At 48.2% G+C, this 27,083-nt stretch overlaps 1 protein-coding gene across 2 annotated transcripts in view; it reads left to right on the forward strand.

Moving 5' to 3' along the window:
- GANC (glucosidase alpha, neutral C) overlaps positions 1-27,083 on the forward strand; it is a 388,017-nt gene that overhangs the window by 240,057 nt on the left and 120,877 nt on the right. For both annotated transcript variants that reach the window (XM_069208780.1, XM_069208781.1), the window contains one exon: positions 5,788-5,862. In XM_069208780.1, coding sequence (XP_069064881.1) covers positions 5,788-5,862 — 75 coding nt within the window. The remainder of the gene's footprint in view (positions 1-5,787; positions 5,863-27,083) is intronic.

Raw genomic sequence — 27,083 nt, forward strand, 5'->3', positions numbered from 1 at the left:
AATCAGTACCCAGTTTCTCCACCGCATACTCTGTCCATTAACAATATTCCCCAAAATGAGGAGTAACTTGCCATACCCGGATTTACTGATGCTTTACTAATTTATAAATATTTCAAGAAACAACTGATATTTTCCACCTGCAGGACTGCAAGTGAAAGCTAAAATGGGGGCAGCTGTAAAGTGTAAATTTATACCTGTCGGGGGGCAGTATTTCCTCCCCCCGGCTTCTGCAGTAGGTATCGATTGTGTGCACCTACCCCCATAACATCTGAAATCCTTTCCATTACTTCTTCCTAGAAGGAGTGTATTGCTGGGCATTCCATGAACTTGTGTACATCCGTAGCTTTTTCTAAGTCACACTTCCACATTTGGCCTCTTCTCCTTTCCTCATTTTTGACAGTTTATAGGGTGACATATACGCTCTGTGTATTGAGAACAGGTGATTCTTTCTGTAAGTGGCTGGCTTAACCAAGGGATTAAAGTTCACCTAGAAATTTGCCATATGTCCTGCAGCTGTCCACCCGGCATACTGCTACGCCACAAGTCCTCTGCCAACCTAAATTCTCCATCTGCCAGATCCAGAATTTACCAATACCATGTAGCCACTTCTTTATTGGGGAGCAGTCTCCCCAGTATCTTCTCCTCCAGCTGATTCTTCCGACCTATACCATTCGACCCCTCTGTGTCCACCCTTTCATCTGCATATACTTTAATCTAGAAACTTTCCCCCCAGTCTCTGCAGAGATTTCATTCCACTGGAGTAACCTGCCTTTCCTAAAGGGATCACCCCAATACATAAAATCCGCATTCTTAATTGGGCTGGCCAATATGTCCTCAAAACACTCTGGCATATCTGGAGAGTCCCAATTGGGTGCCTAGTAACTATAATATTCTCTCTTTATTGCTTCTTTGCATTGAGTGTTGTGAAATGAAATATAATTAACAAAGTCTGACTGTTGCTAATCAGATTAGCAACCAGTGGGTATTTAGAAAAAGTATTTTGTGTTTTAGCATTGTTATACCTCATAAAAAAGTTGCACACAGACGCATGGATTATTGAACTGTCTGTGGCTGTTGTCATGTGATGAAGACACTAGGACCCTGCAGGACCCAATTCCCCCAGAACATTAGACATCACCTTCTGTCGGGAGGAATCAAGGCACAGGGCATTCGATATAGGGCATTGCAGGGATAGCATCCGTGGAAGTAAGCTCCCCCAGTAGTAGAAAATATTTAATAGCTAGGGCAAGTATAATGAAGCTTAACTAATACCATACCAGTGGCCTTGGGATCTGTTAGCCAGCAATCGGGACACTACACCTTTCACTCAGAATAATGACAAATATTGGATTCTAACAGTTGCATTTTAGCATCCCTGTCATTTTCTCTAAGTCAGACACAACATAAACATGTGATGTACACATTGGCCCTCATTTTGGGTAAATGTAGTGGTCCCACCACCAACAGGCTGGCAGTGAAGACCGCCACATCATGAGTGTGGCGGGTTCGCCTCTGCCAACCTGCCACATCTCCACTCATACCGACATTGCGGTCAGAATCACTGGGCCGGAGATGATCATCTCTGACCCGGCGGTCCACAGAAGACTGCCGGTGGCATTAGGAGCCACCTTTCCACCAAGGTTTCTGTGACCGTAGTACCGCCACGAAAACCATGGCGGAAAGGCTACCGATGACAAGGAATTCCTTCCCTGTCACCGGTGGACGGTTCCCCTCCCCCCCACCAAGCACTAGACCCCTCTCCCTCCATACCCCACTCCCCCTCAGCCACATTGTTCCTCAACCCCTTCCCCACATACATGCACACATTCACATCAACATCCATTCACGCATTCGTGCACGCATTCACAACATCCATACACGCATTCACAACTCCATTCATACACGCAATCACAACTCCATTCATACACGCATTCATAACTCCATTCATACCTGCACTCACAACTCCATTCATACATGCACTCAATCAGGCATACTCACACCCATCCAAACACGCATACACACTTACATGCAGACACACACTCACTTCAACATTCATACATGCATACGCCCAGGCATTTACACATTCATGCACACATGCAGTCACCACACACTCACACACGCACACACAACACCCCCCACCCTCTCACCCCCCTCGAACGATCACCTTACCTGTCCCTGGGAGAAGGTCGTCTGGCAGGGAACAGGAAGGGGCGCTTCCACCGCTGGCAGCGCCCCACCAACAGGACACCACCAGGCCATATTATGGGCCATAATATGGTGGGTAGTGTCCTACTGGCGGGGCAGTGCAGGTGGTGGAACTGCCAGAGCGCCTCCGCCCGCCAGCTCAACTACTGCCAGATTTCTGCCCAAAGTTTGGCAGAAATCCAGTAGTACCTGTGATATGGCGGGCAGGAAACCGCCAGCACTGGCGGTCTCCTGGCGCCCGTGGCTTTTGGTGGTCTTCCTGGAAGATCGCCAAAATCATAATGAGGGCCATAATGTCACGAACTCCAATATGACTACTAATGCCATTATATACACTCCAGCAGTAGTACAGTAATAAATCACTGCAGATATATGGCTATATGACTAAAAATGATGGGATTTTCAAGGCAGAAGCAGAGATATTACCAATACTTTGTTGAAAATGAGTTAGTTGATATTGTAAATGATTATCAATACATTGATATTTGGTTTAATGAGCAACTAAATTGGGGACTGCATGCAAATCCACTTGTAAACAGATGCTTGGCATTTGCATATGTGCTTAAGAAGTTTTAAAGGCCTATATTGGTGCTGCATTTTTAAGCAGGAAAAAAAAAAATCCCAGAATCTGTTGTATGGGAGCACAGCACCGATGGGAGGTTTTGACCGTATGCTCGACATAATCAGCTCAACATGAATTGGAGGATCTTTAACCTGAGACAATCACATCTCCTTCTTTATTAGACTAGAGTTTGGTACTTGAGCAGCCGTTGCTTTGATGGATCTCCTTTCTATGAGTTACTTTGTCAGTTGCACCATGGCTGAGAAGGAGTCACAAAAGTTCATTAATAATTAGGCAGATCTGTAAAAGGAATGCACATCAGCACCAACATTCAACCTAGATTATTCATCTGTCTGAGACCTTTTCTTTTGACCAATAGGGGGCTTTGTTTAATTTGCCTTTACTGCAGGCATTTAAGAAAGATGCTACTGCAAAAGAACTTTCTATCAGACCTAAGTTGGGTAAAAATATAAGGTCTCAAAGATTCATATGAACTACTGGGGAAAAAAACTTGTGTAGCATGTTGAACTCTAGGGGTAAAACGGGAGCATACTAAATATGAAGTCAGAATATCAAGGATATTAAATATTGAGGACAAGATGCCAAAAAACACATATTGAGAGGTAAGTCTAGATTTTCTATACCTAACTCCACATATCCTACCTACTTGGTACATATATCTTCAAGGTATGTAGATGTGGAGTTAGGAATCTATAATTCCCTATATGCACTTACCTTTCAATATTTTGTCCCTCAATAGTCTATCCTCAATACTCTTGAACCACAATATCCTTCATGTTGATATTCAGCAGTACAGTAGGTGAGGCAACCTTTTTGCACTTTTGCTTTCTGTAGACATCACTGCATCCTTTTTAAGGGATATGGCACCCGGATTTAGTGATGGGAGGAGCAGACTTTTCTGCAGCAGGCAGGAATCTTTAGAGCATGTGCCATGTATATGCCCACGCGCCGCCTGGTCTTGCAGCACAGATACTTATGCCGCATATTCCTGGCTGCTGGTTGCTGCATTATTCTGTCACTCATGAAATTATGCTTGTTTGCTGGTGTAAATAAGGAAGTAGACTATGTTGTAACATGCTGACAGGAAGCAATTAATTTATGTAGCTGTTGTAATGTGTACGAAACACAGATGTTGCATTATGCTTATTAGACCTTGGTCGTGATTTTTAGTTCCTGCAGGGTATTTTAGATCAAATCTAAGTGCCCACCCAAGTAACTTTATAATTTACTCAATGTTCAAGCTATGTGTTTTGTGAGCATGCAAGATATATTCTAACCAGAGGTGTACTTGTATTCTTATGCAAGACTTCCATGGTATGCCCTCATTGTTTACACCAGATTCTAAACCTGATAACTCACTGCTATAACATAGCAACACTTAATAACTAACTTTGTTACCCTCTGTTGCCAATGTCATGAAGGCCTTAGAGTCTAGAGTGACAGGGATCTTTTAGAGCCTTTCATGGCAGCCCTACTGGTCTGATTTTACTGAAAGCAGAAAGGACAGCTGCAGGAGGGATAAGAAAGGCAGGGAAGGTGGTGCAGATTGGTTCTGTGTGGCAGATAAGGTATATTTGTACATATTCAGGCCATATGTTGTCTACCCTGTGCAGGACATGATCTTAAGGGCCATACATAACATAAAATTATAGATGATTAAAAGGTGAATTACAGGAATGTGTCTCAGTTTAGGTTTCTTAGTGACATCATAGGAAACTCAAGCTTCACTCTTGTTGTCTATTTGATGACACTCAGAACCCCTCTGTGAAAACATCTCTGTAATTTACAGTAACCCACCTATAATTCTACATGTAGTTGATATTGTAATCTAGAGAACAAAATATGATATGGCAGCAGGTGACAATGGAGGTATGTTTACTTTGAGAAGTGTAGATTTTATTCTCAGGTGCTGGTTTTTACCAGACAATTCCAGTTGTTGTGTGGGATGGATGAGAAAGAGAATTTAGATTTATAACTTTGCATGTGATACTAGCTGTTTTACAAGGTGATCATCATATAGATGTTGAACGTTTTAGAAAAAATAATAATTTTGTTGAATTTTCTGTGAAGTGGGGGTGGCTTTGGAGTGGTTTAGGCGGTAGTCGTGTAGTCACGTTTTAAATTCTTGTTGTCTTCTGCGAGAGACAAAACCAGTCCTCACACAGGGGCTTTGAAGTCACTTTGGATTTAAAGTGCTCATGTGTAAAAGACCACTAGTTTGAAAGCACATAAAGAGACACACCAAAGCTTTTTTCTCCATAATTAAAGTTCTTGTTTTTCATAAATGAAACACTGATCACCCTGGAACTTTGCATGCACAAACTAGTCAAAAAGTAGCAACTTTTTTGAATGTTTCGTGGAGATTTGTCAAACGGGGTGAAAAATATTAGCAAGACAAAAAATGTCTTTACTATGGAACAGCTGACTTAACTATAACAACCCAGTGAAGACTGCCACTGGTTAATATATATATATATTGGTATGTATGTGCAGAGCCCAACTTATTTTCTTAGGAGTTTACCATCATTGTTGCCAAATGCTGTGATTGCCTGCCAGATTCTAAGGCTGAGTCAACTTAAGTCCACATCATGCCTCTTTCTTCAACTAACCTACACTTCTTACCTCTTTATATCAATCATGCAGGTTCCGATTCCTTCCTGTTCTCACCCTTTGTCATTTTTTTGCCTTTCCGTCCTCCTCATTTCTATCTTTTCTGCCTTTCTCTCTATTGCTCCTGGTCTAAGTTTAATAATGAAAAATAAGTCTTTGTCCCCCTAATGAGTATATGTGCCAACCATCTGCAGCCGAAGGCACAAATTTAGCATTGGCTCTGTTGCTTTTTACAGATCGATTGGTGCTCCATCAAATGCATAAAATTAAATTTTTAAACTGAGGTCTGTTTGTTCTGCTGATGCCAATTTAATCACTTTCCACACTGAATCATCACAATAAAACATAATTTAATTTGTTTTGCCTCTATGCTTTCCTCTATTTCCTAGGTTTGGTATGACTTCCGAAGCTTTCGGCAGTTTGAAGGTGCTTCAGCACGAAAGATTCCAGTTACTTTGGAGAATGTAAGTATTTAACTGGAAGTTTTTTATTCTAAGTAATGTGTGAAATATTTGCATTCAATGTATTTCAGTGGATTCCTGTTGGACTGACGTTGCATTGCTTCATTCATTCTGATACAACTGCTAAAGGCGGTAGCAACGATTATTAGTTTCCTTATCCATTTGTTTAATCAATGCTGCACATACACATTCACTGGTACAAGATCGTGAGTGTTCCTTCGTTTTTATAAAAACGTTTTCTTGAATCTCCGGGGCAGGATCCTCCATATATTTTGCCTTTTATGCATTCTTAGAAACCTTTCATCCAGAAACCTTTTTCTTTGCATCAAATATGGTTTCATAAATGAATGTTCAAATAAGTAACCGTAGAGTTTGCATATTGACTTGTTTGCAAATACGTGCGCAATTTGCTATGAGCTGATCCATAGCAAATTGTCCATTTGCATGGAGTCACAAAACAAACTGCCCACCGAATATTTGCATCTCCTTGTCATTGGCAGTGAGTGCAGGGATGGAGGCATTCGAAGGGCATCACACGTCCATCCCATGGATTCCCAATCAGGACACTTGTTTTTAATCAACCCCAGCCCATTAAAGGAACAGGTGGTAATTTAAAAGGTGTTTCGTTTTTGTAAACAACTGTGGACCCCCTGGACCAGTACCTCCTCCCTGTGGTCACCTGATAGGACTCTCAAAGGGGAAGAGATAGTTTAATGTGCCACTTATAGTGCAGCAGTTCATGAGAGGCTATTTGTTTATGGTTACATATGTTGAATTCGATCGTGTTCACAGTCAGAACTTGTACTACACAATAGTTCAGCTTGTGGTTATAGGTTCCTGCTTGTATGTTCACAGAGGAATTAGTACTTGAACATCTGATTCATAAGTGCAAACGGTTGGATGTTCGAGCACAAAGCATTCACAGGAGGTGAACCTACACTCATAAATAATGTTACTGCTGCAGAATATTACCCCAAACTCGCACATAATTCAGCAAGAGTAAGCCTCATGCAGTGTGTGGGGACTGTGAGTTCAAGTCCTGTTCAGCCTTGAAAGTATGTGACCACCTAGAAACTTCAGTTTGTGGTAATTCACAAATGTCTTCTAAACTTTGTGGTGGTGTAGGAAATAGAAAGGGGTTTCATCACATTTACAAATATATTCCCTGTGGAGTAAAAAAGGAAAAGAAAAAATATATTTGAAAACATGTTAAGGAATGTTTAAGGAGGCTATAGATGTGGGTACACTCACACAGGACCTCCGCAGAGGCACAATACAAGTCCAGAAGCTAGGGAAACACCCTGAGTACTACAGCTCCAATCGTCCAACCTCTCTCATGAATATTGAGACTAAGACTCTGGTGACGATACTCGCCACAAGGCGGATTGCAGTTATGACCCCCTTGCTCCATAAGGACCGAACCGGTTTCATGCCCAGGAGGTTGACTAGATTCAACGTCCGCAGACTGCATAATTGGCTATACACCATATGAGTTCGGGAGGATCATCACATGTTACTGTCCTTAGATGCTGAAAAAGCATTGGATGCTGCCCACTGGCCCTTTCTAACACAAGTCCTGAGAAAGTTCGGGTTTGGACCCAAATTTAAGGAGTGGATAATGTTATTGCATAATAACCCAGTTGCCGCAGTCTGGGTGAACGGAGTAATGCCAGTATATTTCCCAATTGAAAGGAGGATGCAAAAGGTTTGTCCCCTGTTCCCTCAACTGTTTACTCTTACTTTGGAACCCTTGGCCTTCATAGTTTAGGCACACTCAGATATTACAGGTTTCGAATTTCATTATATGCTGACGACATCCTCCTCTACATCGCCCACCTGAGGGAGACACTACCTGGAGTGTTAAGCATTTTTTAGAGGTATGGAGCCCACTCAGACTATGCAATAAACTGGGACAAATCAGCCCTATACCTAGTATGGGGAAACCTGGCTCTGTTGGAACATCCCGGAAACCTACATATAGATAAGGATGGGTTCAAACATCTTGGGGTATATGTGACAGTTTTCAGGGAACAAAGCCTCAACCTCAATATTTGGAGGGTTGTTATGGAATTCCATGGTGATGCAGAGCAGTGGAAGCATCTGCCGCTAACATTACTGGGACAGGTGGCCCTGTTCAAAATGATCACCCTACCAAAGTTACCATATATCCTCCAGAACACATACGTTAGGATCCTGGAGGAGATCTTTAATAGAATAGAAGAGAAAGTCCGGAACCTGCTGTGGAATGGGGACAGCCACAAATAGCATTACAAACGCTACAGCGTATTCAATATGCTAGGGTAATAGCTCCAGCCCCACCAGATGTAAGGGCACATTATTAGGCTGCTCATCTGATAGTGATCAATGATTGGGGACATGCACCGGGGGACCATCACACATACTTACTGGAGAGAAGCCAATTCCACCATAATTCATATTTACACTTTCTATACGGAGGGAAAGTGGTGGGTAGGTTATTGTCTTCTACACAAATGACTAAAGATGCACGGAGAGGGAAGGGGAAACATATGAGATAGGATACATAGCTGACTTGAGAAGCCCCCCTCCGGGTGGGAGCATGCCTGGCTGAAATTTGGTAATCGAAGGGCTTCAGGGCCTGGGATATGATTGGCATCTCCATTTAGATGATTTAATAGAAGATGGATACTTAGGGGGTCATTACAACCCTGGCGGACGGTGTTAAAGCTGCGGAAATACCGCAAACAGGCCGGGGGACAAAAAAAGGGAATTATGACCCTGGCGGAAACCGCCAACAAAGACAGCCACTTTAACACCCCGCCCGCCACGGCGGTGCAAACAAGCAGCGCGGCGGTCACCGCCAACAGACAGGCGGGAGACAATGTACCGCCCACAGTATTACAACCCGCCAATCCGCCACCTTTTCCGGGGAGGATTCTCCGTAGATAAAAACACGGCGGAAACAGCTTTTGCTATGGGAAAACGCTCACCTGAACACATCCCACAAGGAACGAGGACTCCATGGACCCGGAACTCCAAATACTACCTGCCCTTGTGTTTCTGCTCCTCTACGACCAACAGCTACGTAGGCGCCGAAGACAACAGTGAGTACTGCACCTACGACACGGGGAGGGGGGAGGCAAAAGTTAGGGGGACACCCACCAAACACCCCCACCCTCGCATATTACAACATACACACCAATGCATTCACAAAAATCACAGTAACAACCCACAATCCCCCCGGAAGAATGAAAAGACAATGCGAAATTCTGTCAAACATTGTAATGTGGCAATATACATGTCATACAAAAATATACAGATATATATTTGAAAATCAGTCATAATTATATACAATACGAGAAGTAGTGCAGATATGTAAATAACAATGTCCGTGCACCAACAGTCCAAAAATGCATGGGAGAGGCCCACAAAGGATACCTGACCACAATCGGAGAGAACACTGCCGGGGCATCAGATAGAAATACTACAGGCACCTCAGGGGGAAGGGAAGGGGGGGCACCTCAGCCGGATGACTGCAAAGCCAGATCCACGACGGGGCTCCATGCCCATTGATGTATCCTGGGGAGTGCAAAGCCACAGTCTCTCAAGTCTCTACAGTGGGTGGGGTGCCCACTGTGCCATCCTGGGGAGTGCAAAGCCACAGTCTCTCAAGTCTCTACAGTGGGTGGGTTGCCCACTCTACCATCCTGGGAAGTGCAAAGCCACAGTCACTCAAGTAGATGCAGGTCTCTACTGGTACTGGGGGGGACTGGTGCCCAGACTGGATGAGTCTCCCCGTGAAAGTTCCTGTCCTGTCACTGTCCCAGCTGCACATGGGATAAGGATGCCTGTTGTGGCGGCCCATTCATTCCTACCTGGTGCTTGCCATGTTCAGCGGTGCATTGACATGGCGGTTCCGGACTGTTCAGCGGTACTTTGCCATGGCAGTCTTTGCCCTGTTCAGCGGTGCTTTGACATGGCGGTTCCGGACTGTTCAGCGGTGCTTTGCCATGGCGGTCTTTGCCCCGTTCAGCGGTGCTTTGCCATGGCGGTCTTTGCCCTGTTCAGCGGTGCTTTGCCATGGCGGTCTTTGCCCTGTTCAGCGGTGCTTTGACATGGCGGTTCCGGACTGTTCAGCGGTGCTTTGACATGGCGGTTCTGATACGGACATTGGTGTGTGGCATGACGTTCTCTACACTGGGCATTGGTGTGTGGCATGAAGTTCTCTACACTGGGCATTGGTGTGTGGCATGACGTTCCATCATTGCCCAGCGGGGCTGTGGCAGCCGGGGCCCTCCAGGGCACTGACTCCGGCGGTGGTCTCTGGACCAGGGACGATACTTGTGCCCTCCTTGGCTGTGACTCTGGCGGTGGTCTCTGGACCAGTGACGATACTTGGGCCCTCCTGGGCTGTGACTCCGGCGGTGGTCTCCTGACCACTGACGATACTTGGGCCCTCCTGGGCTGTGACTCCGGCGGTGGTCTCCTGACCAGTGACGATACTTGGGCCCTCCTGGGCTGTCACTCCGGCGGTGGTCTCCGGACCAGTGACGATACTTGGGCCCTCCTGGGCTGTCACTCCGGCGGTGGTCTCCGGACCAGTGACGATACTTGGGCCCTCCTGGGCTGTGACTCCGGCGGTGGTCTCCGGACCAGTGACGATACTTGGGCCCTCCTGGGCTGTGACTCCGGTGGTGGTCTCTGGACCAGTGACGATACTTGGGCCCTCCTGGGCTGTGACTCTGGCGGTGGTCTCCTGACCAGTGACGACAGTGCTGGCGGTTGTGTGTCGACCGCCGGAAATGATGGCGCACTTCTCCGCCGTGACACTCACAATAGGCTGGGCAGACTTCCTCTGGCCCTTCCCCACCTTTGGTGGAGTCACAGCTGACTCTCCAATCCCCTTGGAACCCATGTCAGTTGTTTCCCACCAGGAGTCTTAACACGGTCCCTTCGTCCACTCTCCAAGTTTAGAGCCTTTACAGGGGGTGGGCTGCCAGTGCCTTGGCTCCGGGTCCTACTGCCTGCCCTGGTGGCCGGTGCACTCCACAAACCTTGAACAGGCACCACTGGTATTGGAGGCTTTTTGGCTGAGGCGCTTCGACGGGACTGATGAATTGGAGGGGGTGGGGTGGGGGCAAAAAGGTCAACTTTACAGAGGGACAGTTTCTGACGAACACTGGGATGGGTAGCTGGAGGGGGTCTGGGAGTGGAGGAAGAGGAGGTGGTTGTCAGAGGTGTCACTTTAGGTATTTTGGGTGCAGGTGCAGGTACTGGAGGCTGTCGTGAGGTGGATGGATGTTGGGTGAGTGATTGCCGGCGTTTGTGTACTTTGGGAGGGGGCGTCAAAGACACACTGGGAGAGGACACAGGGGACATGTAAATGGCAGTGGAGGTGGTGAGTGCAGGTGAGCAGCTTGTGGTGCTGGGTGTCCTTGTGCGATTCATGGTGCCTGTAGATGTGGTGCATGCAGGTGTGTGTGTAGACAAGACTGGGAGGGAGGAGGGAGAAGAGGAGGAGGGGGGCACAGTGGAGGCAGTGGATGTTGCTGTGTCTGTACGTGGGTGAGGCTTGCGTGAGTGCCTGTGGTGTGTGTGGTGCCTATGTTTGCTTGAGCTACTTGTGTGTGTTGACTTGTGTGCATGCTGGTCTGTAGGTGTGCTTGGGATGGGCTGGGGTACAGGAGATTGGGTCTGGGTGGAGGAAGTTGGAGGGGGGAGGCTAGACACAGGGACAATGGCTGCCATCGGTGCTGAGGCCAGAGATTGCAGGGTTCGCTGAAGGACAGCCTGACCAGAATGAATGCCCTCCAGGAATGCATTACCGTGTTGAAATTCTCGTTCTACACCCTGGATGGCATTCAAAATGGTAGACTGCCCAACAGTGAGTGACCTGAGGAGGTCAATCGCCTCCTCACTGAGGGCAGCAGGGGGGACTGGGGCAGGGCCTGAGGTGCCTGGGGCGTAGGTGATGCCCACCCTCCTGGGTGAGCGGGCACGGGGCGAACGCTGAGGGGCTGCTGGGAGGGCGGTGCTGGTAGGGGAGGTGGCGGCTGTACCTGTAGAGGTGGGGGGTACAGATGGAGCCGCCACCACAAGGGAGCCCCCATCGGCGAACGAGTCCGTGTCGCTGCTTGGTGATCCGGTGGCCGACGTGAAGCTCCCCTCGCCCTCCGTCCCACTGGTGCATTCAGAGTCTGTGGTGTGGCCCTCCATGGCCATGTGGGATGCAGCTCCCTCGTGCTCCGGTGCCACTGTACCTCCGCCTGTTGATGCTGATGTACAAAAGGACAGGGAGAGCAGAAAAAGGGGGGGAGACAGAAGAATGAGAGTTTTAGTGCATGGATTACCGCTACCGTTGGCGGACAAGACAGACGCAGCAGCCCCCTGCATTACGCCGTGCTCCTGCCCTCTGCACATGCAATTTCTGGGATATGGCCTACATGGCAATGGTGGACATCTGCGCACATGTATGCCACAGGGACAACTGTACCTCGACTTGGCACTCTGCTGAGGTGGGGTAGAGTGCCACATGGCCTACATTACGGAGGGGCCTTGCCTACCTAACTCGCCCTGGCCTAGGGACACCCACAGCCCACCTCCCCCACACAGACCCCTCCACTATGCGCAAAGTCAGCAGAATGAGGTTGTACTCACCCCCTTGTGTCTTCTGTGATGCCCTCAAGCGCCCATCCAACTCCGGGTAGGCCACCGCCAGGATCCGGAACATCAGGGGGGTCATGGTGCGACGGGCACCCCTCCCCCGTTGGGAGGCCATCCCCAGCTGAGCCTCTGCCGTCTTCTTGCTGCAGCGGCGAATGTCCTCCCATCTCTTACAGCAGTGGGTGCCCCGTCTCTGGTGGGCCCCCAGGGTCCGGACGTCCTTGGCGATGGCACGCCAAATGTCCCTCTTCTGGTGGGCGCTGACCTACATGACATGCACAAGGGAAGAGGAATAGTCATTAACAACTGCACCGTTGTTGTGAGTGGCCCCCTCCCTACTCGGGCCATGTGGCCCATTCATTCCCATGCATTATTGTTCTATGAACTCTGCCCCCTTCCCTCTTCCAACCAGCCCTCTCCACCCAGGCCTAGCCCATACAACGTGCTCCCTGTGTACTAACCTGTTGGTCTGGAGGACCGTAGAGTAGCGTGTACTGGGGGAGGACCCCGTCTACCAGTTTCTCCAACTCCTGTGCAGTGAAGGCAGGGGCCCTTTCCCCAGACGCAGCAGCCATCGTCGCTTCCAGACCGAGGTCACAGCAGCACTTGCAGTGTAGGTCCTCTCCTGTCGAAGGTCAGGTATCTAGTGATTGAACAGATAGAAAATGACAGTCACGTCCGCGGCGGTGACGTCCGCGGCGGTGATGTCCGCGGCGGGGCGCATCATCACCGCCGGCGCACCCGTTCATTGGCTCCTGGGACCCATAGGGTCCAATGTTAACCAAGGCAGCATTGCGCCGCGGTCTACGACCGCCTACTGCGACGGTGTGCAACGCCAGCGAAGTTACCCCACAATCCCATTGTCCCAGTTTAGAGGTCAGGCAGCCGCCATTTCAGGGGCCCACATGGCTTCATTTACTACTGCGTCACACATAGCTAGGCCTACACTCAACACACATACAGGAAGGGTTTTGTGAATGGTGTAGTCTTGTGTGTAACTGTGGGTACATACCTGGAGGAATAATGACTGGTTCTTCGCTGTTGTCCTTCGTAGGCACCGTCAGCTGGGACATATGAGAAGATGGCGGAATCCTCTGGTGTACCGACCGCTGGTGTACCTGTTGACAATGGAAGAGAGACATGTCATCGTCACCTACCGGTTTGACCGTGCCACTATCCAGGAACTATGTACCCAGTTGGAGCCAGACCTGATGTCACCAATCCGCCATCCGACTGGAATCCCCCCTGACGTGCAGGTGCTGTCAGTGCTCCATTTCCTTGCAAGTGGGTCTTTTCAGACAACTGTGGCCATGGCATCAGGGATGTCCCAGCCTATGTTTTCCAACGTGTTGTCCAGAGTGTTGTCTGCCCTGCTGAAACACGTAAGGAGCTACATCATTTGCCCTCAGGTGGAGGATTTGGCTACAGTGAAAGGTGACTTCTATGCCCTTGGACATATACCCAACGTCATAGGTGCCATTGATGGGACCCATGTAGCTCTGGTCCCCCCCCCACAGGAGTGAACAGGTGTACAGGAACAGGAAGAGTTATCATTCCATGAATGTCCAGATGGTCTGTTTGGCAGACCAGTACATCTCGCAGGTAAATGCTATGTTCCCTGGCTCAGTGCATGACGCCTACATCCTGCGGAATAGCAGCATCCCTGATATGATGGGTCAACTCCACAGGCACCGTGTATGGCTATTGGGGGACTCTGGTTACCCCAACCTGTCATGGCTATTGACCCCAGTGAGGAATCCCAGGACCAGGGCAGAGGAACGGTACAATGAGGCCCATGGGCGGACTAGGAGGATGATCGAACGCACCTTCGGCCTCCTGAATGCCAGGTTCAGGTGCCTCCATATGACAGGTGGATCCCTATTCTACTCACCGAAGAAGGTGTGCGACATCATCATCGCCTGCTCCATGCTCCATAATTTGGCTTTGCGACGCCAGGTGCCTTTTCTGCAGGAGGATGATCCAGATGACGGTGTGGTAGCAGCTGTGGAGTCTGTGGAGCCTGTGGACAGTGATGAGGATGAAGCTGAGGAAGAAGACAACGACAACAGGGAGTCAGTCATACGGCAATATTTCCAGTGAGACACAGGTGAGAACATTTTCATTTTTAGCATTACATTAACTTTCACACGTCTACCTCTATCCTGTTTCTCGATTAAAATCACTATTTGGAATCTGAGTTGTACCCTTCCATTATGGTTTCACAGGTGTGGTTACCTACGTGTCAACTGCTTGCATCCTTCAAGGGCTTGTGATGTGTGACATAGGTATGTTAGCCTTACAATGGTAAACCCATTATGACACTGTCATTGATAATACATATTTACTAAATCACAGACTGACTCCAGCTTGTTTTGTGTTTCAAGGGTGTTTATTGAAGTGCTCTGAAATGTGAGGGGTTTGTAAAATGAGGATGGGTGATGGCGGAGGAATGTCCATGGCAGAGTCCAGTCTATTAGTGTCACAGGTGCACTGCCCATCTGGGCATAGGAAGTGAAGCTGGTGCAGTTTATGTATGGACAGGGTAACAAAGTGGGACAGTGGGGTGACAATCAGGGTGGTCTCATTTCCTGGCGGGGGTCTTGCCATCTTGCTCTGTCCTGTTCCTGGATCTCAGGGCCCGCTTGCATGGTGGTTGTCCGTCTGCAGGGGGTGGGGTGCTGGTGTGGTGGTCCTGTGGCGGGGCGTCCTGTCCACTAGCGCCGGCGGAGGTGGTGGTCAGTTCATCGTCCTGGCTAGTGTCAGGGACCCCTTGGAGTGCCACGGTGTCCCTCAAGGTCTGCTGTATGTGCTTCAGCACCCCTACGATGGTGCCCAGGGCGGAGCTGATGGTCCTGAGCTCCTCCCTGAACCCCAAATACAGTTCGTCCTGCAGGCGCAGGGTGTCCTGCAACTTGTCTAGGACCGTCGCCATTGTCTCCTGGGAGTGGTGGTATGCTCCCATGATGGAGGATAGGGCCTCGTGGAGAGTGGGTTCCCTTGGCCTGTCCGCCCCCTGTCGCACAGCAGCCCTCCCAGTTCCCCTGTGCTCCAGTGCCTCCGTCCCCTGGACCGTGTGCCCACTACCACTGCCCCCAGGTCCCTGTTGTTGTTGGGGTGGCGGGTTCTCCTGGGTTCCCTGTAGTGGTGGACACACCGCTGATTGACCTGTCCTGGGTAGGGAGGTTTGGGCCCGCTGGGTGGGTGCTGTGCTGGTGTTACCAGAGGGTGGAAGGTCGGTGTTGGGCTGTGCCTGTGCAAGGGGAACCGACTGTCCCGAGGCCCACGATGGTCCGGGCTGGTCATCAGGATCCAGTAGGGCAGAGCTGCTTTCGTCACTGTGGGCCTCTTCTGGGGGTGGAGTGGTGTTGTCTGGACCCTCTGGTGTGGTGACGGTCCTTCGGGTTCCTGCAGGGGCATAAGAGCATGATTATTGCATGTGTGTGTGTAATGGTGTGCAATGGGTGGGTGTTTGTGTACCCCAGTGCAAGCATTCCTGTGTGTGGGTTTGTGTGATGATGGTTGGGGGGGTGTTCTGGGTATGTGCAGTGGGCATGCTTTAATGAGGGGTGTCCATGCTTAGTTGTGTCATGCAGGGCTTGGTGTTGGGATGGGTGGTTTGTGTTATGGGTAGATTAGTGAGGATTTGAAGTTAAAGGGGAGGGTGTGAGGGTGGGGGTGTGTGATAGCATGCAGGTAGGGTGGGTGATATGATAGTTAAGATTTGACTTACCAGTGTCCCATCCTCCACCGACTCCTCCGAGGCCCTCAGGATGCAAGATGGTCAAGACTTGCTCCTCCCATGTTGTTAGTTGTGGGGGAGGAGGTGGGGGTCCGCCGCCAGTCCGCTGTACCGCAATGTTGTGCCTGGAGACCGTTGAACGCACCTTCCCCCGTAGGTTGTTCCACCTCTTCCTGATGTCCTCCCTATTTCTTGGGTGCTGCCCCACGGCGTTCACCCTGTCCACTATTCTGCGCCATAACGCCATCTTCCTGGCTATTGATGTGTGCTGTACCTGTGAGCCAAATAGCTGTGGCTCTACCCGGACGATTTCCTCCACCATGACCCTCAGCTCCTCCTCGGAGAAGCGGGGGTGTCTTTGGAGTGACATGGGGTGGTGTGGGTGATGTGTGGGGTGGTGTATGTGGTGATGAGTGTGGTGAGTGTAGTTGTGTGTGGTGTTTTGTGCGTGGATGTTGTGTGGGTGATGGTGTTGTGTGCCTCTGTGTGATGGGGTTGTCTATTCTGTGCTCTCTCTCTGGCCTTCATTCGTGATTTTTTGGTCGTAGGGGTTTGTGGGTGAAGTGGGTGTGTGTTTTATATTGTGTGGGGTGTGTGGGAGTGGTGTTTGTATGTGTATCAGGTGTGTGTATTTGGAATTGTCCAATGTGGTGGTGTTTTGGAGATGTGTGTGTAATTTGAGCGCGGCGGTGTGTACTGCCAATGGAATACCGTGGTTGAAAGACCGCCGCGTGGATTCGTGGGTCGTAATAGCATGGGCGTGTTTCTGTTGGCGTGGAGGTGGAGGATTTGTTTCCGGCAGTTTATCACTGACCTTTGGTGTGGTGGTTTTGTGTGGGTGTCTGAATTTCGGCGGATTCCAAGATGTGTGTCATAATAGCTGTGGCGGAATACCGCCGCGGCGGCGGTGTATTGGCGGTCTTCTGCACGGCGGTAAGCGCCTTTTACCGCCAATGTTGTAATGACCCCCTTAGTGCCATTCAGCTCTCTGCAAAGGGATTACCAGCGCACAACACTATAAATACATGCAGCTCAAACACGCCTGGCTGGTGTAGAAACTATACCCAATGGAAATCCCGGAGTACACACCCCTTGAGTGGAGATTACTCCAGGGAAGATTGGTGGGAAAAGCCCCCTCCTAGAGATATAAAACGATACACAACATGCCCGAGTCACTTACAAGATTACAGGAGCGATTGGAAACGGAATTAGTAGAGCTGAATAATACAGAATGGGTAGCTGCCCTAATGCACCCGCAGGCGGTGGCAATTAGAGCCAGGCAAGGGCTAACACAATTCAAAATATTACATCAGGTGTACTATGATGGGGCTTGTCTGCATAGGTTCGGAAGGGCGGGGTCACCGATCTGCCTCGGATGTGGGGCAGATAGGGTATTATTCTTTCATATACTCTGGGACTGTCCTCTAATACAATCCTATTGGCTGGTAATAATGAGAGAGGCGGGAACAGTGCTTGGGGAGGACATCCCTGTAGATCTAAAATGTGCATTACTGGGGGTTCAAACTGATAAAGATGCCCCAAGACCCAAGATCTTTTTTAGCAACCTTGGCCTAATAGTGGCTAAAAGAAATATAGCCAAATATTGGAGGCCCCAGACACGCCAAGCCTTCGAGAATGGAAAACGGGAATTCACTTATGCAGGTGGCTGAAAGGATAACATACAAGGCCAGATGTTGTCCAAAGAAGTTCTACAAGATTTCTGGCCCATGGAGGACATACTATGGTATTACTGAAGTGTATGTGAAGGGTGGGTTGCACTGTAACATGGACCCACCAACGTGTGTTGACAGACTGCATAGCACATAAAGCCTCCATAAAACTGATTGATTGTCCCATTTTGCTTGTATTGAACCACCCGGCTGTTAACATCGAAAGGAGGCAGAACCATCCAATGTATTTATTGTTTTAGGTGCGCATTCGGGCACCATGTTATGCATTGATGAAAAACTAAATAGAAATATATATTTTATTTAAAAGTATATGATGCTGCACCTGGCCCATTTACGTGTAGTGGCAGAGGGTAGGTCCTGAGGTCCTGACACCTTTTATCCCCAGAGGAATTTGGGAGTGGTTGAATGGATGAGGATCACATGTTATGGCTAAAGAAAGGATGAACCAAAGTGGGTGGAAGACGATGGATGTGTCAGAGAGCCAGCTTAGCAACAAACATGAGGAGGGGGAGGAGATGAATTCACTAACAGAGGACATTACAGGCATCTTGTGAATTGAGGGGGCAGGTAGTTTGGACTTGCAGCACAAGAGTGGGGTGGTGTATATATATATATATGTATATATATACATACACACACATATATATGTGGATAGTTAATACATATATTACCTAGTGGCAGACACCAGTAGGTTTAGTTAGGACCATGTTTCCAGAGGAAAAGCATTTTTTGACTTACCTATATCTTTGGCGCTGTTTGACGAATCTTCACTAATTTATTTTTATTAAAGTACACTGGTGATTCTTGTTGCGCTTGGAAAGTTTTGGGGTGATCGGTCATGTGGGGCTGAGAAAAAGAAGGGGGGGTTAAAAAAGGTGCGAAATTCACAAGTTTTCTCAAATATGCTGGCCAAAAAGAAGCGTTGCAATTGACCAAATTTGGCAGGAAGCTAGATCCTGTTGCGCAGATCAGGCTTTTTGTGGTTTGGTGCGACTCCTTTCAGTAGTTTTGGAGTAATTTAAGACCAAAAAATATAGATAACAAAGCAGGCCCTCTCCATGCACAGTTTTTTCATCAATATTTTGAAGTAATTTTGTGTAATAAGAAGTGCATGGCGAGTTATAGTTACCCTAGGGCAAGTTACAGCTTTTTGAGATAACTTTGACTATAACTGGGGAATTCTGTGGTTTGGTAAGCTTAAAATGTGAGCCTAACAATCACGTCCCATTAACCTTTGTTTTTTTCAGTGAATTTCTGTGTTTTTTTAACATAAAGTGATTTTCAATACTATAAGTTAATCCAACCACCACCCCACACAGGGCGGCGGTTGGCCACTGGACCTGGCCTGTGGCCACCCCCTGCACCCAACCCTCCTAACCACCCAACTCCACACTGCGCACAGCCCTTTGGATGTGCGCAGCAGGAGTTGGCCGCAGCCTGTCTCTCTGGGTGTGAGAATAGGTGTGACAGGGTGTATCTGGGTGTGAGAGTGGCTGTAAGAGTGTGTGCCTGGGTGTGAGAGTGGGTGCGTCAGTGTCTTAGTGGGTCTGTGAGTCGGTGCATCACTGTCTTTTTGGAGGGTTGCCTCTCTAGTATTTTCTGATACTGTGTTCCATCACTGTCTTTGTTGATCTGTGAGTAGGTGCATGAGGGTTTCAGTGGGTCTGTGAGTGGGTGTGTGAGAGCCTAAGTGGGTCTGTGAGTGAGTGAGTGTGTGCGTGAGTGTCTGAGTGGATCTGTGAGTGGGTGTGTGAAGGTGTGAGTGGGTGCACAAAGGTCTGAGTGGGTCTATGATTGGGCGCATGAGTGTCTGAGTGGGTCTGTGAGTTGGTGCGTAAGGGTCTGAGTGGAGTGTGAGTGGGAGAAAGAGATTGAAGGAGAGAGAAAGAGAGCGAAAGGGAGAGAGAGTTTTTTAGGCTGTGTTGAATGATATACTTAGAATGAGATATTTCTGACAAATTGAAAAGATAAATGTATTTGTCAATTAAAAAAGAGTGAGACCACCTTTTATCATTAACCTTAAACTTTTGATGTTGCCAATAAATTAAAGTAGGGAAAATGACGACTTACACACCTGGACTAGAATCCTCAACTTACAGTGTGAGGGTCTGTGACCTTAACCATTATGCCACTGGTGATTCCTTACTTTTTTTTTTTAGTCATTGCATGGAGAGACAATTGCAATGACCATGTCTCTCTCTCTCTCTTCCATCCCATTATTGAATGGAAGAGAGAGATAGAGAGTGAAAGGATTGTAGGAGGAACCTCAAGGCCCCCGCAGTCCTAGCCGGCTTCCCACATCCTGTGGGAGCCGGCATTGTTCCCCCAGCAGGGAGCTGCTTTTAATCGCAACTCCCTGCTTGCGGGAACAGTATTTTCATCTGTCTTCCCTGCATGCATATTTGCATGCAGGGAAGACAGATTAGAACTCTGCTTTCTGACCGCGGGAGCTGTTTGACAGCTCTCGCCGTCAGAAAGCTGACTTTTTTGCTTTTGCTCCCACCAAGCAAAAGCAAACAGCTTTGTCCTGAAGGTGGGCACCTTAAGACATAGCAGGAGCTGGCCCTTGGGGTGGGGGGGATCCCCAGGACAATCAGTGGCTCCTCAAGGAGGGCCACGTGGCCCCCCTCCAACAAGCATAGCCCTGGAAAGGTTGTTGCCCCCGGTGCTTCGAGGGTCCAAAACGGACCGCCTTCACACTTTTAGTATAGCCCCAGGTCCCTAGGGATGCGGGGGAGCCGTGCCCCCCTCCCTGAAAACTGAAAAAGGAGATATGATCCATGAGCATGGTGAAATGGCGAGGATCCTGTTAAAATACTTTCACTATTTATATAGGTTGAGACTGCAAAGCCTGGTGAAACAGATAGAATTTGTGGGGGACATACCAATCTCAAAAACGAATGCTGAACATAGGGAACTATTATATGGGAACGGGACAGTAGAAGAAATATGACAAGTCATCCCCCAGCTCAAATGGAAAAGGTCCCAGGACTGAATGTGGAGTTGTATAAGCAACTCTCAGCATAGAAGGAGTACATATACTACATATGTTTGAGATGGACCTGGTGTTTGACTCCAGATGTATATGTTGCCACAATTGCCCTAATACACAAAGATGGCAAAGAACCAGAGCAATGCACTTCATATAGGCCAAAATCTATACTACACTTTGAGGTGAAGGTTGTAGTGGAAATATTGGTCAACAGGCTGTATGGGGTAGCTAGTGGACTGATATGTCACTTGGGTTTCATGCCGAACAGGTTGACAAGATCAACCTTCCCAGATTGCGGTGTTGCTTGGACTGCACTGAAAAACTTAAGGTGCCAATAATATTACTGTCTCTTGATGCTGCAAAGGAATTTGACTAGGTTGAATGGGATTTTATATTTGCAGTCTTGAAGAGAATGGGGATAGGCCAACAGTTTCTCTCATGGGTTAGGCTCTTATCCATCATGCCAGAGGTATGGGTGAGGGATAATGAAACTCTGTTCCCTCCCTTTGCATTAGAGTAATGGACACAGCATAGTTGTCTGTTGTCCCAGTTATTATTTATCCTAATTATTTAAATCATGGGTGAGTCAGATCAGACAAAATGCATTAGTCAGAGGACTTTGATGGGATGGTGGCAGTGACAGAATTTTCCTGTATACAGGTGACCTACTACTATACATAGTGGAGCATGACTCTACAGCCCCAAGACTGTTGCACATACTTAAGCTGCTTGATAAATGCTCGGGTTTAAAATAAACTGGGACAATATACTCCTATATGCAGAGGGTGATTTAGACCCCTCCCCGGGATTGGAGTGTCTGCTCCGGGTAATGAGATGACTTTCGAGTTCAGCCAGAATTGCACTGCGCACTTTGTCTTTGATGGGATTATTGACCTTCCTGATTTGAGGAGATACTATAGGGTATCACAATTGGCGGTAGTCAATGACTGGGCATTCTGCCCACATTGTGAGAGTTCCCTGTGTTTTGACAGACATGCTAAGGGGTATATCAGAGGATATTATGACAAAATAACAGGGATCAATCTCACAAGATCCACGCCAATGGTGTTAGGCGGGAAGAGAAAATGTACAGCGGACACCCCTATTGTGGGATTGTAGGACAGTGCTACTCTCCGGCAGGTGGTGAAATCTATCTGGTCCTAAGAAATGCAGTGTCATTGGTATAGAATAGTTAATAGTAAGAAGATATATGGAACAAATGGGTGTGAAGTCTTGAGTTTATTAAAGTGCTGTTTTCTCTCATGGATTCATAATATTTTAAATATATCCATCTGAGGAATGCACTATTGAATACCAGGCAAACTATTGTGCCTTCAGGATGGCTTCCTAATGGAATACAGGGTGTTGTCAGAACCAAAATGGAGTAAAGCGATTTCCAAGATATATAAAGCATTGCTACAAAATGCCCCAGAGACTCTGGGAAATTGGGGACTGAGAAGATGTGGAATGTGATGAAACGTGTACACCCCACTAGAAAGTTGCTATATTAGCAGGATATAGGTTAATTCATTTGATATTTCTGGACCTGGTCTATTTTACATGCACACAATTGTTATGTTTTGAGAGAGCTGTAGGGGGATAGTGCCCAGAGTTGAAGGACATTTTTTACATACACGCACGGTGTGTCCACAATGCAGGGCATTCTGGAGAAGTTGGGAAAATGTCTGTCCAGAGTGATTACAATCCCAGTTGATTTGATAGTATGTTGGAGGCGGCACATTCTGGTTGGCTGAGGGGAGGCCCTAACCAGGCTGAACCTACCACTCCAGTCAGGGGTGGGTGATTACACTCACTGTATAACCTGGGCTCTAGCTTGGGGAGCTGGGCACAAGGCAGTCATGCTTATCACAGGGGCAATGTGTAAAAACATTGGCGCAGCACTGAACCAAACAAATACACTGAGCATCACAAAAGAGACTTCACATGAGGTGTATGTAAATAATGTGTATATTCAGAGCACACATTTGTTAATGCAACATGAACATCACTTAAATCTGGACATAAATCACATTTAGAAATATCACTAGCATAACTAGGCCCAATTGTGTTATCACAACATTAGCAGTATGTACAAGTGATAAAAATAATATTTTCCCTCCCATCACCATCATGCGGTGTCAAAACGTTGTCAGCACGAGACCCACTCTAGCGATTACCCCCACTTCAATATCACACAGTAATAGGGTGTACCCTGGTTCACAACTACAGCAGCAATGTGTACGTTCTAGCACTCTTTAGTAGCTCAGCGGCCTAGGCTGCACTGGTAAAACCCAATATTAAAAGTGATAGTTCTCTGACAAAGAAACAACATGTACGGCAACACCGCCTTGTATTGTTGTCATTCAAGCAGCAATCACTCCCACTCACTCACTCCACACCGCTATGCGGTGCCACGGATATCAGGCAGGCTAGTATAACATGCACTTGCACACACTCGCTCCCAGCATCCTAATGTGGTGCACTGATATCCAGCAGGTTTGTGGTCATTGTGCTTGTTGACCGCCTGGGTCCAAACCATCCTCTACCCTCCAACCAGTTCCTACTACTCCACCCCCAAAAGCTGGCGATGAGAGCACCATTTCCCCAGATCCTAGGCCCTCACGGCCGGGGTACATTTATTTAGGATCCTGAAGAAAGAGATATCGGCTGATCAGGTAACAGGCGAAAAATTGAGGTTTGGCCACCACTCGCGAAGTTCACTTAGGGGTCTCCACACCGTGCCTTAAGGTGCGGGCCCCAGTCTGCCAAGCACAGGGGGAGGGTCACGTTAGGAAACACACTGTCCACAGTGGCGGACAGCCAAGCCAGGCAGTCCAATCCATAAATAGTTCCCAATCCCACACCTCCCTGGTATGGGGCACGATAGTGCGCGATGATTTGAGTCGCCCCAGACAGTCCCAGTTGCACATGAAGAGTTACCAAATCCACACCTCCCTGGAAGGAGGCACAATGTCTGGTGCGCAATGACTTGAGTCACACTGGACAATTCTGATCGCTCACGAAGAGTTACCAATGCCATACCTCCCTCGAATGAGGCACAATGTCTGGTGTACAATGCTTGAGTCGCACCATACAGTTCCAATTGCAAATGAAGAGTTATCAATGGCGTACCTCCCTTGAATGAGGCACAACGTCTGGTGTGCAATGACTTAAGTCACACTAGACAAATCTGGACATACAGGAGGAGTTATCAATGTCATACCTCCCTGCAATGAGGCACAATGTTTGGTGCGCGATGACTTGAGTCGCAGCCAACAAATCCGGACACACACAAAGAGTTATCAATGCCATACCTCCCTGGAATGAGGCACAACGTCTGGTGCACGTTAACTTGAGCCGCACCAGACACATGTTCATTGGTGCCGTATAAGATAGTATGCAACACTGCTCCGGGTACACGCCCCAACTACGAGGTTTGCAACCTGTGAATCGGACACCACACAGAAAGAGCATGCAGTTAGGTGTTGCACGAGAGAAATGTGGCACGCTTCACAAAAGTGGGCCCTGTGGGGTCCCGCGACCAATGAATCCACTCACAACCAACAAGATGCTTATGCCTCTTGTGGCCCCACATTGAAAGGGCACACATCTTGATTGCAGGCAGTGCTGTGAAGACTCCGCACCAGGGAAATCCAGTCTCCAGGCACAATACTTAGTACCATGCTCCCACAGCTGCTACCAGGTGGCATCCAGCAGACGATGTAGGCACTTAAGAGGTACCACTCTCCAGATGACACAACTAGAAGGTGTAGGGCCCTTGCGGGAAATCTTTCATATCCGTGAGACCTCCACAAGAGTACAATAGGAAACAAGCCCTTAGAAAGCCTACTTCAGGGTGCCGCACAGCAGCAAGCAGTTTGCCTAGGCCAGTCATGATGCAGGAAGGGTGTGTGGTCCCTTCCTAGGGCAATAATTACTCCTTGTGCGCAACAGATTCTTCTGGCAGTGTGCACCACGTGACCCAGGGTCTCCATCCCATGTTCCTGCAGTGTATCTCTACATTGCTGCAGTGTGGCACCAGTAGTTATACTGTAGTGCGCCTTTGAAGTTGGAGGAGATTCAGAGGCTTCCCCTTTAAACCAAAGATGTCTCCCCTAAATTTCAGTCCTCTCTGCCATGGGGCTGTTGTATGCAGATCTTAATCTTTAGTGGGCCCATGATCTGGCTGAGAGAGGCCAGGTGTCAGAACCGCTCCCTCCAATCTATCCAGCCAGGCCCACAATGTTAGAGGTCTTCGTTCCAGTTGCATGCCTAGGTTTTATAGCTGGCGCTGGGGAATGCACAGCTGTGCTTCTCCATCCCCCAGTGTGGACTAGAGTAGAATTGAAAAGTACACAAGGCATTTTAGGGCAGAGAAATGTCCACTTTGTAGAAGTGGCGTTTCCCCTTGATTATTGACAAAACTACCTTTCCCACAGAAAGATGTTTGTCAGGACGAATCAAAAGATAGTAACCAATATGAGGCTGCTCTGCTGCAATCCACTGTTGCAGCTAGGAGTAATTATGACATTTCCCTCATGTTAACCTGTGGGCTGAGCAGGTCTCCTATACAGTGAAAACACACATGGGTATTCTTCCCTCTGTGGGCATCTGTGCCCTTGTGCACATACAAGCCTCCATTGGCAGGCAGGAAAAGTGGTTGAAACCACCATAGGTGGAAGTGTGCACACAGGCCTGCTAAGACAGGCGGGATACATGCTGATCCCCTAAGTAGGTTTGGCAGACCCCCAAGGGCCCCCAGACCACAAGTTAAAAACCACTGGTCTAGAGGACACAATTTACGAGCTGCGTCGAAGTTCCGGTTGCACCGCAGGCATCGCGTCGATCTTTTCCTTGCGAAGTCGAGCAGTGTCGTTCTGGTTCGGCGTGCGGTGAATTTTTCACTGCGGAACAAGCTGTGCATCGAATTGTTCGCCGCACAAGTAGTCCAGTTGCAAGAGAGAAGTCTTTTTGGTCCTGAGACTTCAGGGAACAGGAGGCAAGCTCTATCCAAGCCCTTGGAGAGCATTTCTGCAGCAAAGCAAGAGAGCAGCAAGACAGCAGGGCAACAGCAAGGCAGCAGTCCTCTGTAGAAAGCAGTCAGGTGCGTCCTTTAGGCAGCCAGGCAGTTCTTCTGGTCAGGCCGCAGGTTCTGGTTCAGGTTTCTTTTCCAGGAAGTGTCTGAGGTGGTAGGGCAGAGGCCCTGTTTTATACCCAAATGTGCCTTTGAAGTGGGGGAGACTTCAGAGTGGCTTAGAAGTGCACCAGGTCCCCTTTCAGTTCAATCCTGTCTGCCAGGGTCCCAGTAGGGGGTGTGGCAGTCCTTTGTGTGAGAGCAGGCCCTCCACCCTCCCAGTCCAGGTAGACCCATTCAAAATGCAGATGTATGCAAGTGAGGCTGAGTACCCTGTGTTTGAGGTGTGTCTGAGTGAATGCACAAGGAGCTGTCAACTAAATCCAGCCAGACGTGGATTGTAAGGCACAGAAAGATTTAAGTACAGAGAAATGCTCCCTTTCTAAAAGTGGCGTTTCTAAAATAGTAATATTAAATCCAACTTCACCAGTCAGCGGGATTTTGTATTACCATTCTGGCCATATTAAATATGACCTTCCTACTCCTTTCAGATCAGCAGCTACCACTTCAACAATGTATGAGGGCAGCCCCAATGTTAGCTTGTGAAGGGAGCAGGCCTCACAGTAGTGTAAAAACGAATTTAAGAGTTTTACACTACCAGGACATGTAAACTACACAGGTACATGCCCTGCCTTTTACCCACACAGCACCCTGCTCTAGGGGTTACCTAAGGCACACCTTAGGGGTGACTTATATGTAGAAAAGGGGAGTTTTAGGCTTGGAAAGTACTTTAAAATGCCAAGTCGAAGTGACAGTGAAACTGCACACACAGGCCTTGCAAAGGCAGGCATGAGACAAGGTTGAGGGGCTACTTAAGTGGGTGGCACAACCAGTGCTGCAGGCCCATTAGTAGCATTTAATCTACAGGCCCTGGGCACATATAGTGCACCCTACTAGGGATTTATAAGTAAATTAAATAGTCCAGTTTGGTGTGATCCAAGGTTACCATGTTTAAAGGGAGAGAGCATATGCACTTTAGCACTGTTTAGCAGTGGTAAAGTGCGCAGAGTCTAAAAACCAGCAAAA

The sequence above is a fragment of the Pleurodeles waltl genome, chromosome 9 (genome assembly GCF_031143425.1).
Source record: "Pleurodeles waltl isolate 20211129_DDA chromosome 9, aPleWal1.hap1.20221129, whole genome shotgun sequence".
Lineage (NCBI taxonomy): Eukaryota > Metazoa > Chordata > Amphibia > Caudata > Salamandridae > Pleurodeles > Pleurodeles waltl.